This window comes from Macaca mulatta, chromosome 6 (genome assembly GCF_049350105.2).
Source record: "Macaca mulatta isolate MMU2019108-1 chromosome 6, T2T-MMU8v2.0, whole genome shotgun sequence".
In the NCBI taxonomy this organism is placed as follows: domain Eukaryota; kingdom Metazoa; phylum Chordata; class Mammalia; order Primates; family Cercopithecidae; genus Macaca; species Macaca mulatta.
In genome coordinates this window covers 168,200,433-168,217,936 of record NC_133411.1, presented here as the reverse complement: position 1 = coordinate 168,217,936, position 17,504 = coordinate 168,200,433, and the positions used below count along the sequence as shown (strand labels likewise).

At 42.3% G+C, this 17,504-nt stretch overlaps 2 protein-coding genes and 1 non-coding gene across 4 annotated transcripts in view; 2 read left to right on the top strand and 1 right to left on the bottom strand.

Moving 5' to 3' along the window:
* The window catches only part of RNF145 (ring finger protein 145), a 347,885-nt gene that overhangs the window by 172,602 nt on the left and 157,779 nt on the right, over positions 1-17,504 (top strand). The gene's annotated exons all lie outside the window — the stretch shown is intronic.
* Positions 76-16,573, top strand: IL12B (interleukin 12B). Of its 2 annotated transcripts, NM_001044725.1 has the most exon segments (8): positions 611-622; positions 4,295-4,382; positions 7,723-7,998; positions 8,539-8,656; positions 10,547-10,761; positions 12,162-12,319; positions 14,232-14,363; positions 14,946-15,026. In NM_001044725.1, coding segments are annotated over 6 exon segments (987 nt in total). In that variant the 5' UTR covers positions 611-622; the 3' UTR covers positions 14,946-15,026.
* On the bottom strand, positions 12,891-13,016 carry LOC114679169 (U4atac minor spliceosomal RNA). The gene has a single exon (XR_003730845.1). It is a non-coding gene; the product is annotated as a U4atac minor spliceosomal RNA (small nuclear RNA).

The following is a 17,504-nucleotide window of genomic DNA, read 5'->3' as shown; positions in this document are numbered from 1 at the left end:
TGTTCCCCCTCAGGGAATGTGGGCAGAGGTGCATGGAGCCAAGATGGGTGGTAAATAGTATGTTTCTGAAATTAAAGGACTAATGTGGAGGAAGGTGCCCCAGATGTACTAAACCCTTTGCCCTTTATCTCATCCTCTCCAACTTGGGAAGAACCAGGATTTTGCTTTTAAGCCCTTGGGCATACAGTTGCTCCATCCTGACAAGAACTCAGCCTCCCATCTGACCGCCCCTTGGCCTTCCTTCTTCCTCGATCTGTGGAACTCAGGGAGGCTGCCTAGTGCTGTCTCTAAGCACCTTGGCCATGATGTAAACCCAAAGAAATTAGCATCTCCATCTCCTTCCTTTTTCCCCACCCAAAAGTCATTTCCTCTTAGTTCATTACCTGGGATTTTGATGTCTCCTCGTTATTGATACACATACAGAGAGACAGACAAAAAAGGAACTTCTTGAAATTCCCCCAGAAGGTTTTGAGAGTTGTTTATAATGTTGCAACAAGTCAGTTTCTAGTTTAAGTTTCCATCAGAAAGGAGTAGAGTATATAAGCTCCAGTAGCAGCAACAGCAGCAGAAGAAACAACATCTGTTTCAGGGCCATTGGACTCTACATCCTGCCCAGAGCAAGGTAAGCACTTCCCAAGCCCCTTCCTCCCTCCCCTCACTGTGGGCCTGCAGTTGTCCAGGTGTAGAAACTGTTAGTGTGCTACCCCAGCACCTGGCAGCAGGGCGCGGATGGATTCCTGGAAGCATCCCTGATGAGTCACATGCTGGAACATTAGTGAAAACTTAGTACTTTGGGGTCTGATGTACAGTGTCCATTTTAAAAGCCAACTAATAATAACTGTATAGCAAGATCTGTGTGTATGCATATTTTATGGAAATGTTTGTTTTATCTTATTTTGAAATGGTATGTATTGATGTATAAAAGTATATTCCTAAATATTAATGCCCGTCAGTGAAAGGATTGTATAGAGCTAAAGTGAGTGGTGCCTGCCTTACTATTGAAACTTTTAAAAAAGCCTTTCATGCATTCCTTAAAGTAATTGAATTCATAATTATATCTTATAACAGTGTTACAAATCAGACTTGCTCCCATATTTGTGATGGTCTTGATCGTCAGTTGTGATACCAACCAAACTGATAGCTGGGTTCCCTATTCTTGTGGATTAACTAACTTTGGCCCCACTTAAAAAATGAAAAGCTATTATTACTTCCTGAAGAGTTTTTAAATCTGTGAGAAGGGGGAAAAAAACAACCTTTACTGTACTGGTATCTGATACTTGCCCAGGTAAAATTGTGTGCAACAACAATGCCATTTTAACAAAGGCATTACTAACCCCCAGGTGATGACCCACTTTTTCAAACAAGGAATTTCAAGATACTAGATGGAATGTGGGTAACCTCTTAGAGTTTGTTTTACTGGAGTCTGAAGTTGTACGATTTCCATACATTCCTTCATTCTACTAATAAGTCATGGAATCCCTCTATGCTGGACTCTGGGGATAAAGTGTGAAACAAGGTAGACATGATCCATGGCATAAGAGAGTTCACTCAGTATGGCAGAGAAGACAAATAGTAAAGAAGAGACTGTATTGTTGCCATTGTAGTAAATGCTATGGGAGGAGGGGAGCAAATAGTGGGTCCTGACTTCATCTAGGCACCATGACACTTGACATGAATTATGTTAGTAACTCCTTACTACAGTAGCATGCCCATTTTACAGATCAAGAGTGTGGGGCTTAAAGAGACCAAGTGACTCACCCAGAGTCACATAGCTAATAAGTGGAAGAGCTGGGATGACAGTTCTAGAAGTCTGCCTGGCCCTCAAACTGGGGCTGTTTGCATGTGCCACCCATGCCATCTGTGACTATATCTTTTTATTTTTTAATAATAACTCCCTTTTCTAATTAAAGGTAACAAACAAAATAAAACTTGAAAAAGAGATGCCCACCCAAGTGTCATTGGCGTGCTGATGTTGGCACCAGTGTTGGGAAGCCCTTAGCATACCCCAGGAAGTAGGAGTGTGTAACGTGGGGTCCCTTTGTCCTTCATGCAAGGGTTTCAAGAATTTAGAAAACCTATGAAATTGCACACACAAAAATTTGTTTTAATCCTCAAGACTCTCAAACTGACCATGCTGAGGAAATGTGGGCTGAGGGATGGCGCTGCCTAGTATCAGCTGATCGGCCAGAGCCAAAGGAGGTGATCCGTCACCATCACCTCTCCTGGACAGTGCTCTGTGGTTTCAAATGTAGGTGATACTAAAATGGGAGTTGTTTCTTAGAACCATGGCCAGGGTTCCCTTGACCCTGAAATGCAGTTCACCTGAGATTGTCAAAGGCATCTGAGGCATGCAGAGGAAGGGCTGGGCACACAGCTAGTGGGAAAACCTCAGCGTAAGTGGGTATAAAGGAATCACCAGGAGATACCAGGAATTTCCACTGTTTCCCTTCCAGTGTGCCAGCCTCTGGGTTTTACAGTCCCATGTAATTGCGGTACCTCTGTGTGCATTTCCCTGCTGCCTGGAATGACTTTTTTGACTATCCATGATATATAAAACACAGAAATACCAAATTGTTCCCTCACCTCTTCCTCTAGGTTCAAGATAATATGTTATTGGTTGCCTTCTATAATATGTTATCTTATTGCCTTTCCCAACAAGCCTTTGAGATAAGTATTATGTCCTTTTTATAGATGAAGAGACTGAAGCTCAGAGAGTAACTTGGCCAAAATTCAAGCCTGTGTCTGTTTAACTTCAAGTCTGTGAATGTACCAACTGGTGCCCTGTGCCAGCTAGTACTTTGCTACAGTCATAACCTAGACTGAAATGATAGCCATGCCCCTAAAACTTCATGCTGTGGTGACAGCACTGAGCAGTGTCCAAGAAGACTTGACTTCTAGTCCTGTCTCTGCCACTCACAAACTTTATAAGGGAATAAAGTACATAGCAAGGTCCCCCTAGGGTGAGCAGCAGTTCTGACAAAGCTGTGATTTGTCAATATTCAGTCACCCAACCCAGGAATGCTCATTTTTAAGGTATTTGGCTGAAACAGTTGAGCATTGCCCTTCATATAATTTAAAACAGTGGTTTCAGAACCCATGTTCCTCCAGACCATGGGTGCTCTGCAAGGTGAATGGAGTTGTTTCAGAATGTTTTAATAATCATCTCTACCTCATTTGTAAGTGGCATGTAATTGTTGCAATCTGAAGATTTTCATAAACCCTGGATACTAACCTAGACTGGTTTCTCTATCAGATGGTGGCTGATTTAACACAAAATTATGCATTTCATTATTTGATGGTGGATATATCAATATGTTGTGGTCTTTTCCCAATGAACACTTTGATTTGCAGGGGTTCTGGACCCTCAACATGGGTTAAACCAGTGGTTCTCAAGGTGTAGTCTCAGCGCCAGCAGCATCTGCTTCACCTGGAAACTTTCTAGAAATGCATATTCTCAGGCCCTCATCCCTGCTGAATGAGACACTCTCGGAGTGGGACTCAGCTGTCTGTTGTAGCAATGCTTCCAGGTTATCCTGACAGTCACTCAAATTTTAGAAGCACTAGGTTCTCTATGTGGGAGAGAGTAATCTTTGGACTTGGAGAACAAAAGAAGCTAAACCCCTACAGCAAGGGCTGGTGACCAGGTCGTTGCCAGAACTTGAAAGTTCGCCTCTGTGTTCTTTCCTGTCCCTAACCCAAGTCCTTCAGCTCTGGGGGTGCCAGCACACACTGCCTTGTGCTGCAGTGATACAGATGTGTGGCTCACCTCCCCAGCTGGCGGGGAGGCATTTAACACACTGACTTAATAAATATTTATTGAGTAAAAGTATTTGCTCCTAGGAAGCGGGATCCAGGTAAGCCCTTTTTTTCTCTCTCAACTGCTTCTAGCCCAGTGCTCTTTATGTAGCAAGCACTAAATAAATAACTGCTAGATGTTGATCCAGAAAGTCACATTCCTTCTATAAGCTTTAAGTTTCTCATCTTAAAAATAAGAGGATTGTATCAGATGGCTTGCCTGAGGTCTCTTTCAGATCCAGAGCCCCAAATACCTTATGGTTCTCTATTTGATGTTCTTCCCCAGAGTTATAGAACTCCTGTAATTTACTTAGTATTTGCTCGACAGTATGGAGAAGAAAGGGGAGAACCAAGATCTTTTTTTTTTTTTAAAAGTAGCTAGAATGTATATATGGTTCACAAAGGTAACAAGAATTATTGACATTCTTTCTTCTCTTTTTCCTTCCTCTTCCTTCTCTTTTCCTCCTTCTCTTCCCCCTGCTTCTCTCCCTTCTTACAGATGTGTCACCAGCAGCTGGTCATCTCTTGGTTTTCCCTGGTTTTTCTGGCATCTCCCCTCATGGCCATATGGGAACTGAAGAAAGACGGTAACCAGCCTCTCATTATTCTCTGTGGAGGACCCACTTCTAAGCCAGGACTCCTGGGCAGCCACTGGTGGGAAATCAAACTGAAATAGGCAACCGTGCACTGGGTCCTCTAGAGAAAGCCATCACTCTGGGAAAATGCAATGCCATATCTCTCTTTTCCACCTTGACGGTATCTATATTGTTTGGTTTTCACATTGGATGACATTGGTACACTATGGTAGGAAAAGACATACGATATTTTCTAGTATTACTAAAAACCAGCTGTTTCACACAATTAAAATTCCAAAGCGGAGGAGGATTTGCAAAGTATAACAGCCGTGTTCATTTCTCATTCCACCACATGATACTGCCCCCTCAGTTGGCACTGTGATGACTTACCTCTGACCAAGCACTTTGGAGGGAGCATAGGATTCAGACTCACATTGACTTGGGTTCAAGCCCTAGGTCTGTCAATGATTGGTTTTGTGACTTTGAGCTGGGTCACCTCTGATCCTGAATTTCCTCAACTGTAAACTGGATGTTGCAAAGTGGATACCTACCACATGGGTTATTCAATGGGTTAATGAATGCAGAATACAACTCAACAGATAGTAAAGTGAAAGTAAATGTCAGCTAGTGTTACTATTTTGGTTGTTTAAAATATCTCTCATGATTCAAGAGATACTTTTTATTATCCCAATGATCAGTAAAAATTATTAGTTGACTAATAGAATAGTTAATGGTAAAATAAGGGTTTCTGCCCATCCTTCTAGGATCTCACACTCAGTATATGTGCATTCTGATCGTTGGCTGTACCTGAAAGACCCTCAGATGTTTATCACTGAAGCCAACATCATGATGTTGGCAATTACTATCTTTAATTGTATAAAATAATAGTTAATGTTTATTGAGGGCAGTGTCTCACTTAATTCTCACAAGAGCCATATGAAGTAGAGACTGTCTGTATCCCATTTTACAGATGCTGGAAACTGAGGCCAGAGAGATTAAGTAACTTGACCAATGTCACAAGCCTGGTAAGGGTAGAACAGGGACTTGATCCCATTTCTGTCTTGCTTCAAAGCCGGTGTACTTAAATTTGTGAAAAAGTTTTTACAAGGACATGAAGTAATTTTTTCCTAGGTCTTTGGAGAGCTGAATAAGAGGAAATGGACATAAATTCAGGATGAAAAGGTTTCAGGTGATGATCAGAAATAATCTTTTTATATTCTGGAGAGCACCATCTTGAAATGGGTACCTGAAAGAAATTTGAGACCACTCCTCTCTTCTCAAGAATTTTGGGAAGACAGCAATCCAGCCACCCCTTCTCCATGAGGGTTTCAGAGATTTAGACACTGTCTTGAGTAAAGGCAAAGGCCTGAGCCAGGGGTATATGGCAGATCCCTTCCAACCCTGAGACTGTTAGTGAGCTCAGGAACCTTGGCCCTGGCATATTTGACCCCTTAGTGACTTCTGATTTGGTAAACCACAGAAATTCCAGAAAATCAATGCAAAAAACGCTCCGAGGTGTGACTTAGGAGGGCAGACGATGCAGTGAGGCTAAGTGCCAGGTTCTTGATGCTCCTCTTCAGCTTTCCTCCTGCAGCTGTTTTCCCTGCTGTTGAGCAAATGTCATCTAGGGCTTCCGAGCCTCAGTTGGGACAGGAAAGTAACCATGCTGTTCAGGTGTCAGGGGGACAAAAAAAACTAGAAAAAGTCAAAAGGGCCACATGGTTTTACATCAGCACAGCTAATCATTTCCCCAGAGTTGGACCCCAAATGCTTTTGACCTCTTATTTTTGTGATCCATTCAGTCCTTATAATCCAATTGATGTAAAGTGAAGACTTTATATTCTACAATGCTTTACATCCGGAGGCCAATAACATGAACCACCATTTATAAAGCATGTAAGGGCACTGTGTTAAACTCTTATGTGAATGAGCTTATAGAATCCACATATCGACCTTCTAAAGCAAAGGCTAATATTCTTCTTATTTTAAAGATGATGACACTGAGGCTTAGAGTAGTTGAATGTCTTGCCGAAGGCCACAAGACTGGAGTAAGGGCTAGAGCTGCTTCTAAATCCAGGCCTCTGCCACTCCAAAATCCAGGCTCTCAACCACTGTGACTAATAAACTTGAGCAGGCATCAACATCATCTGGAGAGCTTAAAAACCAAATGACTGAATCCACCCCAAGGTTTCTGATTCAGCAGCTGAGAATTTGCATTTCTGATCCATTCCTAGGTGATGCTGCTGATGGTGTTCCATCGATCATGCTTTGGGAGCTACTACATTAAACAATTCTATTCAATTAATAATTTATGCATAGATAAAAACATGAGTGAAGCTTTGCTATGACACGCTCTGAAATAATATACTAAACCATTCCTCAAAGGCCAGTTTAGACACCAGCATTAGGCATCCCTTGCAAAGCCAAGAGACAAAAGGTCTGCGCTGTAGCCCTTGTACTTCTGACTTGATGTGACCACGCTTAGATCCTTGGCCTCAGTACCCGTCTTCATTAAATGGGAAGACTAAGATCTACTGGATTGCTTCATAAGAGTGTAAGATAGCTAAAAACAATAATAATAATACAGAGAGATTGAAAATCTCCATTGGTAATTTAAAACAGAGGAAACTAAATCCTTAAATATCCATGGAAAATTGTTAAGAGAGTTTCTCTGTACAGCTGGCTGACTCTTCAGTCTATAAATAACAATAACTAACACAGAATTTACTGTGTGGCAGACACTGTGCTAAGTACTTTACATGCTTTTTTTTTTTTTTTTCATTTAATCCTCAGTCAAATGTATGGCAGATACTGTTATTATTATCGTTTTACAGATGAGGAAACTGAGGCTCATGATAATTAAGTACCTTGTTCCAAATCCCCCAGCTGGTTAGTGGAGACAGGATTACAGTCTTGGTTAGTTGTTCTCGACACCCTGAGCTTTTAACCACTATGTTATTCTGCTAAATATTGTACCCTGCCGTATTCTTTATGAAACTGAAATTGTGCTGAAAGTTTCTCTCCCCTAGACCTTTGGCAAAGAGTCTTGTGCTGTTTGCAGTTTTTGGTATATTAAGGTGTTTCCAATTTGCTGAATAATAAAAGGTTACTATTAAAGGCAGCCTTCCAGTCAATGAGTCAATGGCAGCTATAAAACTCTTTGTTTCTCTTTTCCATGACCTTGAGCCCAAGCAGGGTCTAATGCCTTGAGATCATCTCAGCAAGCATTTGCCAAATACTTGTTGTGAACAAGGTTGTGTTTAGGCAGTGGGGATGCCCAAAGGGTTAATAAAACACAGTCCCAGAGTTCCTGGAGCTTACAGCCTGGTTCTTTACTTCCTGTGCATTCCAGTTTATGTTGTAGAATTGGACTGGTACCCGGATGCCCCTGGGGAAATGGTGGTCCTCACCTGTGACACCCCTGAAGAAGATGGTATCACCTGGACCTTGGACCAGAGTGGTGAGGTCTTAGGCTCTGGCAAAACCCTGACCATCCAAGTCAAAGAGTTTGGAGATGCTGGCCAGTACACCTGTCACAAAGGAGGCGAGGCTCTAAGCCATTCACTCCTGCTGCTTCACAAAAAGGAAGATGGAATTTGGTCCACTGATGTTTTAAAGGACCAGAAAGGTAATTCTATGCCCTTGGATAGTATCAATTTTCTCTTTCGCTCATAAGAGTAAAAAACAACAACAACAACAACAAATTGAAAAGCCAAGTCATGATGAGTGTAGTTAATGAATTAACATCAAGTCTCTTATTGATGTTAACCTCCATTTTCCTTTGCTTTCCTGGACCCTTTGGGTTATCAACCGTCAAAATCTCATATTAAGGGAGTTTCATGGTCAGTCTGAATGCTTAGCCTAATGTTTTCTTTAAATAATGGTGGTATTATTTAATGGCTAATGGAAATTAACCAATAGTGTATCACTCTGCACTGGGGTGATAGCCTTCAAAGAATGAATGCCTCTGCTGGGCATGTTAGGTGCGTAGTGTACTCTGCAGAATCAACACCCTACTAGGAGACCCTCCCAATCCTGATGGAGCTACCCAAGAGGGAACGCGTGGAAGAACTTCACCCTGTACATCTGGTGACCTGTGATTCATCACAATCAAAACCTTTCTGCAAAAGACTCCTAAATACTGAATTTTTGTTCTTTTCAAATCCAGAACCCAAAAATAAGACCTTTCTAAGATGCGAGGCCAAAAATTATTCTGGACGTTTCACCTGCTGGTGGCTGACGACAATCAGTACTGATCTGACATTCAGTGTCAAAAGCAGCAGAGGGTGAGTGAAACTGCTCTGGTTTCTCAGCATTTTGCTAGAACTATTTCATTAAGAAATTAAGGGCAACCTCTCAGTGACCTATCAGTTAATGAAAAAGGGAAAAACAAAGTCAAACCCATATTTTTTCAACCGCCCTTCCTTGTCTACATTGAAGAAAGAACATGGAGATTTTAGCCAATCACTTGAATAAATATATGTGTTAGGGCAGGATATTATTGGGAACTGAGAATAGTCTCTGCTGTGTTTGAACCCACTCATCCAAATTGCCTGGCCATGCTTCCTGATGGCTCATAGCACCAAAGAAAGGGATAAAAGGAGAATTCGAAGCTACAAATGACTTGCTGAAATTGCACCTGGAGTCAAAAATAAAAACAAGAGCTCCAGGGTGTAGATCTTAGGGGCCCTGAAGCAGACTCCAGAACTCGATGAGGCCTCCCGAAATTTTCCCAGGGCCACTTCAACTCCTTTTACTTCTGCTGACACCACTAATCTGAAGTTCACTGTTGGTCCAATGCACTTGGACTTTCCCTAAGAAAGCAATTTCCATAAATACAAGACCTATGTGTTAACCCCCATGTGACTTACTTTAATCATCACCTAAGCAAACCCCAGGTGACCATTCTGAATTTACTATTATTTCACTGAGTAAATTAAGCATTGGGGTCTCACTTTTTCATCTTTAAAAGGAAAATGCTTACTAAAGAAATGTTTCTCCAAGTGCATAAAGACATAATCAGCAGAGGAATGGTTAAATAAAACATGGTACACTATACTCTGGTTTAATGTGCAGTCATTGAAATGGATAACCCAACCTATATGTTTTGTCATGGAGAGCTCCCCATAATATGTTCAGAGGGGAAAAGGGTAGTTACATAATCATATGTATACAATTTGATCCTAGTTCATAAAAATAAAATCCATATGAATATTTATAGGTAAAATATATATAGTAGATATATATAATGTGGAGATATATATAACATGGATTATATATATAATGTGTTTTATATATATATAATGTATGTATGTATATATATATATATAATGTGGATATACAATTATCTTGAATATTCATTGAAAAAGTTCTGGCCAGACACAGTGGCTCATACCTGTAATCCTAACTCTTTGGGAGGCTGAGGCAGAATGATTGCTTGAGGCCAGGAGTTCAAGACCAGCCTAGGCAACATAGTGAGACCCCATCTCAGCAAATATTAAAAATAAAAAAATTAGGTGGATGTGGTGGCACACACCTGTAGTCCCAGCTACTTGGGAGGCAGAGGGAGGGGATCACTTGAGCCTAGGAGTTTGAGGCTACAGTGAGGTCTCATCCCACCGCTGCACTCCAGCCTGGGTGACAGAGCAAGACCCTGTCTCTTTAAAAAAAAAAAAAGAGAGAGAGAGAGAGAGAGAGAGAGAAAGAAAGAAAAAGAAAAAGGAAGGTCTGGAAGGATACAACAAGCTATTATTAATACTTACACCTGCGGAGAGCAGTTAAGGCTGAAGGAGGCATATACTTTTTTCCTTTATATGGATCTTTATCATCTTTACTTTTATAATTAGTGTGTATTGATTTGTGTATTGATTTTATAATTAAAATGGGAAAAATGAATTTAAGTTTTTAACAAGGGGGTTTAATAATCAGGGATTCTAGATCTAAAACAAACAAACAAACAAACAAACACTTCCATATTCATTTAGTCCAGAGACATGTAAGTGCTCTTGAAGCTAACCTTTTTCTCCTGGGGAGGGCGGTTTCTTACCTTTTGGGTAGAAATCAGCCCAGTTGGAGAAACTGTGTCCTTGGACAACAGTTGAGGCCTTACCTGCCTTACTGGCTACAATCACTCTCCCTAATGTGTAACACAGGCTAATTTCTGTCTTTGACTTCAGCTCTTCTAACCCCCAAGGGGTGACGTGTGGAGCCGTTACACTCTCTGCAGAGAGGGTCAGAGGGGACAATAAGGAGTATGAGTACTCAGTGGAGTGCCAGGAGGACAGTGCCTGCCCAGCCGCTGAGGAGAGGCTGCCCATTGAGGTCATGGTGGATGCCATTCACAAGCTCAAGTATGAAAACTACACCAGCAGCTTCTTCATCAGGGACATCAGTGAGTGTTGGATGATTATATGTGTTCCATAAGGAAAGATACCATTTGTCACATGTTCACAATGCCCCATGCACTGGGGTAGGTGGTTGACAAGCATTATCTCTTTTATTCTGCATCCAAAAACAAAATACGATGTAGATACTATTATCTGCATTTAAATTGAGTCTTAGAAAAGGTAAGCAACTTGCCCCAGATCTCAGATCTTACAGCTAGCAGTTCTAATCCAGATCCGCTCCACTAGAGCTGCTCTTTGCTGCACTTTGATTCAGCTGCCAGATAGTTTCCATGATGAATCCCAGAGCCTAATCAAGCCTAATATTCATATTCAGAACCAGGGCTTCCCTACTAGTGGCAATTATTCCCAACCAATCTTTCCTTAGCATTTGAAAAAGGACTTCTTTCTTAGAATTTAAACCCTTCCAAAATGGACATCTATTTTTTTTAATTGGCAGATAGGGATTTCACCGTAAGTCATTTCCTTTACTATTTATTCATGGACCAGGCAGCATGATAAAGTGTAACAGAACCAGGGAACTTGCTTCAAAACTCATGGAGGGTTTGTACTCGGTGGGTGGGGTCTAGTTCACATAGGGTGGCCAAGGAAGGCCTCTCTGAGGAAGTGACGTTTAGCTGACACCAAAAGGAAAGATGTCAGTTGTGTTAAGAGCAGAGGGAAGCATATTTGCAAAGAACTTGCTAGGAGCCGTGATCTTTGTGTGGAGCAGCGCCAGGCCTACAGAGCCCAACCACATACCCCAGCATATCTCCCCCTCCTCTTATCTAGAAGACCTAATTGAGGAAGGAGTCTTTGTGAAACTCACTGCTGTATCCTTCATGCATAGTCCAGTGGCTGGAATGTAATGGGTGCTCGGTATTTATGGAATAAACAAGCACGTTGAGCATAGAGACAATTGACTATAACTGCTCTAAGACATGTCAGCACCAAAAGCTATGAAAAGACAAAAAAAAAGGGCAGTAAATAGAAAATCTATCTTCTCATCCCCAGGGAGAGGCTCACCTCAGTTCCATGTTCAGTGCAAAGTGAGGGATTAGCACAGAGAGGGCGGTCCTTCAGTGCATGGCCCATACCATTAAAGCAGAGGTCTTCTCACTGTGCAGTCCCATCTGATTGTTCAGTGATGAGGATTCTGAGCATCTCTCAGATCCTGCAATAAATGTGGATCTGAGATGTGGCCATTGAGAGCAACTGCCTTCCCTAGGCAGCGGCGTGAGCACCTGCAGCAGAGGTGCCGCACATGTGCCAGCCAGGCGCTCACAGAAGTTAAGTAACTATCCAGCGGACTCAGAGCTGATCAAAGGTGCAAAGGAGATCATAAGCCAAAACCAGTGAACTCCGAAGCCTTATTAGGAGAATAAAGCATGTTTATCTTCTTCCACAGTCAAACCCGACCCACCCAAGAACTTGCAGCTGAAGCCATTAAAGAATTCTCGGCAGGTGGAGGTCAGCTGGGAGTACCCTGACACCTGGAGTACTCCACATTCCTACTTCTCCCTGACATTCTGCATCCAGGTCCAGGGCAAGAGCAAGAGAGAAAAGGTAAGAAGTGATTCAGGTGCAGTGTATTCCTTGGTCAGTTTTATGGACACCCACCATAAAGTGAGAAGATGAATGATGATAATAACAACTACATCCATGTATCACTTAACAAAAGGGATACGTTCTGCGAAATTCGTTAGGCAGTTGTATCATTGTGCAAACATATATGGTGTACCCACACAAACCTAGATGCTATAGCCTACCACACATCTGGGCTTTATGGTCTAGCCTGTTGCTCCTAGGCTGCAAACCTGTACAGCATGTTCCTGTACTGACTACTGTAGGCAATTACAACACAATGGTTTGTATATCTAAATAGAAAAGATACAGCAAAAATGCAATATTATAACAATATAGGACCACTGATCATATATGTGATCCTTCTTTGACTGAAATGGTATTATGTGATGCGTAATTACTTTTTTTTTTTTAGCACTTTTCTATGTGTCTAGAACTGTGCCAAGGGCTTTCCATGTTTATTTCACTTAATCTACAAAATTAACCCGACAAAGGCAGCTGGTGTTATTCTTGTTTTTTTACCCCCTTTTTCTGTGGAAAAGAGGCTTTCCTTTTGTCCAGAAACTGTGGCAAGGTAAATCAAAGCTGTAGCTGATGCAGGAATTTTGTGTAGGTGTTAGCAGCACTGCCCTCACTATGTGCTCATTGGACAGTAGCCCAACCCCAAGAAAAGGATGGTTGGTAGCCAGTAGTATTATCATCATTTCACAAGTGATTGAAGACTCAGAGAGGGTAAGTGACTTTCCCAAGGTCACCCAGCTAGGAAATGACAAAACCAGGACACAAACTCAATCTGCCAGACAGAAAGGCCATGCACCTAACCACCATATTGGTCATTGATCTTGGCACTCACAATCAGTCGTGATAGAGGAGACCTGGGCTTCAGAAGCCTAAAATTGCTGTTTCAACTGAGTCCATGTAGTGAATGATAGAAGAGGCAAGAGATATTACCCCCAAAATGGATAGCTCCTGGCTGTTCCAGCTATTATAAAATTTTTTATTAAACAGAATATCTACACTTACAGAGGCTAAGATATTGGCTTCCCAGCTTCCTCGCCTTACAGCAAAATTCCTTTGCCTACTGCAAGGTTCCAAAGGCCCTTTTGTACAGCCCCAGACTCCTTTGACCCCACTTTTAAAATCACTGGACAAAGTCCTAATTCAGCATAACATTTAGCATGTGGTAGAAATTCAGTGAGCTAGTTACTCTCTGGGAAAAAAATTAGGTGGGGAGGCTATTCTGGAATAGATATTTATCTAAATATTATTTTATGTCTTGGCAAGTGCTTTCCCTATTTAAGATCTGTATGATTAATAGGTGATATTGAGTGCTTCCTATGTGCTAAAGACTTGCTAAGAGTTTGACATGATTTTTACCTTGAACTTCTACAATTCTATGAAGTAGGCATTATTGTCATCCCTATTTATAAGTGAGGAAACGGACACAGAGAACCTAAGATATTTTCCTGAAGTTACACAGCTATTAAGTAGCAGTGACAGGATTTGAAGGCAAGTTTTCTGATGAAATGATCAGGATATGGTATTTCTGAATATCTCAGGGATGGCTAGAGCAAATCTGTCTCTCTCTCACCATCAGCTCAGGACTGGGTGACTGGCCATGGGGCCTTGAGGCAAGGCAACTGTGCTAGAAAGATGAAAGCTGGGTCAAACGATTTCTCCCTCAAGGGCTTACAAAGTACAAAAGCTGCACCTATATGTGGAGTGTCTGCCAGTAGGTGGTGCAAGTTCTACGCATGCCCCTGTGAATTGCAAGGGTAGTGTCTTAAGACCAAGATGGACTTGTTTTGGGAGAGTATGCATTGCAGAAATAGGCTCGGCTTACCCTGTAACTATGTTGCCAAGGGGCCTTCACAGCTTTCCTTCTCTTTTGCAGAAAGATAGAATCTTCACAGACAAGACCTCAGCCACGGTCATCTGCCGCAAAAATGCCAGCTTTAGCGTGCAGGCCCAGGACCGCTACTATAGCTCATCTTGGAGCGAATGGGCATCTGTGCCCTGCAGTTAGGTGAGCAGGCCCTCAAAGCCCAGTCCAGACCTGCACTCTCAGTACACCTGGGTGCAGGGATGTGACTGGGGGCTGCGTTGGAGAGGAAAGGGGGATGGGGTGGCCGGCACCCAGTTGCCAGAATCAGAAACGTACATTTATTCACTAACAGATATCTATTTGGTGCCTGTGTTATGTAAGACGCTGTGCTGGCCACAGGGATATTGCAGGAAAGAAAACAGACCTGGGTTCTGGCCTCCTAAAGAGAAAGGTAAAGAAGAGAGAGAGGTAGCAAGGAGGCAGAGCATGGAGGACTTGCAAGCTTGCAGGACTCAGAACCTTGTTCTGGGAGCCCTGGGACCTGAAACCCACTGAAGGGTTTTCAGCAAGGAAGTAACACAATCAGATCTTCTTTTAAGAAAACTCTCAAGAAAGCCTCTGGCAAGTGTGGTACCAGCCAAATTCCAGGCCACATAAGGAAGGCCTGGGCCTTCTGGCACGAAATCCCCAAAACCCACTTGTCCAGGATCATGTGTTGTGAGAAATAAGAAGAGTTTGCTGTTGCAATGTCACCCCACATAGACTTTTGGCATTCTTTTCCAGGTTGTGATCCCAGGATGAAAAATTGGAGGAAAAGTGGAAGATATTAAGCAAAACGTTTAAAGACACAATGGAATAGACCCAAAAAGATATTTTCTAACTGATTTGCTTTAAAAAGTTTTTTTAAGGATCACAATGATATCTTTGCTTTATTCGTGTAGGTAGATGCTAAATGCTCATTGAAACAATCAGCTAATTTATGTATAGATTTTCTAGCTCTCAAGTTGCCATAGGCCTTCATGCTATTTAAATATTTAAGTAATTTATGTATTTATTAATGTATTACTGTTATTTACCATTTGTGTGCCAGGATGTATTGAATGTTTCATACTCTCATGACCCAATCCATCAGGATCAGTCCCTACTACGCAAAATGTGAATTTAATTTTATTTATACTGACAACTTTTCAAGCAAGCCTGCAAGTACATCAGTTTTATGACAATCGGGAAGAATGCAGTGTTCTGATACCAGTGCCATCATATACTTGTGATGGATGGGAACGCAAGAGATACTTAAATGGAAACCTGACAATGCAAACCTGTTGAGAAGATCCTGGAGAACAAGATGCTAGTTCCCATGTCTGTGAAGACTTCCTGGAGATGGTGTTGATAAAGCAATTTAGGGCCACTTGCACTTCTAAGCAAGTTTAATCTTTGGATGCCTGAATTTTAAAAGGGCTAGAAAAAAATGATTGACCAGCCTGGGAAACATAACAAGACCCCCGTCTCTACAAAAAAGTTAACAATTAGCCAGGCATGGTGGCCTATGCTTGTGGTCCCAGCTATTCAAGAGGATGAGGCAGGAGGATCCCTTGAGCCCAGGAGGTCAAAGCTACAGTGAGCCGTGATTGTGCCACTTTATACCAGCCTAGGTGACAGAATGAGACCCTGTCTCAAAAAAAATAATAATAATAAGATTGAAATTAAAATTCAGGTTTAGCTTCAATGGCAGTCCTCACCCCCACCTCTCTAAAATACACAGGAGGATGGCACAGAAACACCGTAAGTGTCTGGAAGGCAAAAAGATCTTAAGATTCAAGAGAGAGGGCCGGGCGCGGTGGCTCAAGCCTGTAATCCCAGCACTTTGGGAGGCCGAGGCGGGCGGATCACAAGGTCAGGAGATCGAGACCACAGTGAAACCCCGTCTCTACTAAAAATACAAAAAATTAGCCGGGCGAGGTGGCGGGCGCCTGTAGTCCCAGCTACTCCTGAGGCAGGAGAATGGCGGGAACCCGGGAGGCGGAGCTTGCAGTGAGCCGAGATCGCGCCACTGCACTCCAGCCTGGGCAACAGCGTGAGACTCCGTCTCAAAAAAAAAAAAAAAAAAAAAAAAGATTCAAGAGAGAGGACAAGTAGTTATGGCTAAGGACATAAAATTGTCAGAATTGCAGATGGCTTCTTCACAGCCATGTGAGAAGCAGACAGATGCAGAGAAAATCTGGAATCCCTTTCTCATTAGCATGAGTGAACCTGATACACAATTATGACCAGACAGTATGACTCCATGAAGGTGCTACTTTTAAGTAATGTATGTGCTTTCTGTAAAGTGATTACATTTGTTTTCTGTTTATTTATTTATTTATTTATTTTTGCATTCTGAGGCTGAACTAATAAAAACTTCTTTGTAACCATATTTTGGGCATTCTCAGCTGATTTGAGTACTCTGCTTGCAAGTCTACCAGGGGTGCATTTCTTCCCCTGTCATTTAAGAATTGCCCTTTCTTGAAGTGATCCCATTCCAAATTTTGCAGAGTCGCTCTTTCCCCTTATAGTATTTCCAAAGTCAGTGTCTTCCTGAGCTCAGGGGATGTCCCTGTAATCTGACCAGAAAGGATCCTTTGCAAGGGCACTGAGCTGCATTGTGCCTTTTTTAGGGGTGGATGCTCTCACTTCTTCCACCCTCTATCCTGGAATCGACTCTACTGGTTTCCCCAGAATCATGAAATAAAACTCTAACCTGGTGCAGCCATGGACATCTCAGCTCTTAGGTCCAGCTCTAGTATTTATTGAGGGTTTGTCCTATATATGGACATGTGCTCACCCTCGGGGTTGGGAAGTTTCAAAAAGCCTTGCATTGTGTCTCCCAAACAGTGCCCACTCCTGACACTGCTTATAAGACAAAGATGAAAAGTTAACTTCACTACCATTAAACGCTGAAATGTTCAGGGTATACGGTATCCTGGGGTGACAATGAAAAAGAAGGATCTGTGTAACCCAGCACCATCCAGGAAGACTCGTCAGAGAAGAAAGGGTGCCAGCTTTGGGCTAAAGAATGGGCAGGGCCTGCCAATTCCCCTTGGTGCTTCCCACGGAAGGAGCAGATGGTGGGATCTGAGGGAATGCACTCCAATTTCCTGCTATCCCAAAAATCCAAGTGTGCACATTCAGGCTTCCTTGCCATGGCAGAGTAATTACAATAAGGGTGTTTGTTTACATTCTTGATTTTCAGCATCCCCTGGAGCCCTATGCCCCTATGCTCCTGGCCTGGAGGAATGGTGGGTGGCTTCTGTCATTCTACTCCAACCTTTGGAGCATGTGTGGTCCCGTGTCATAAGCCCACAC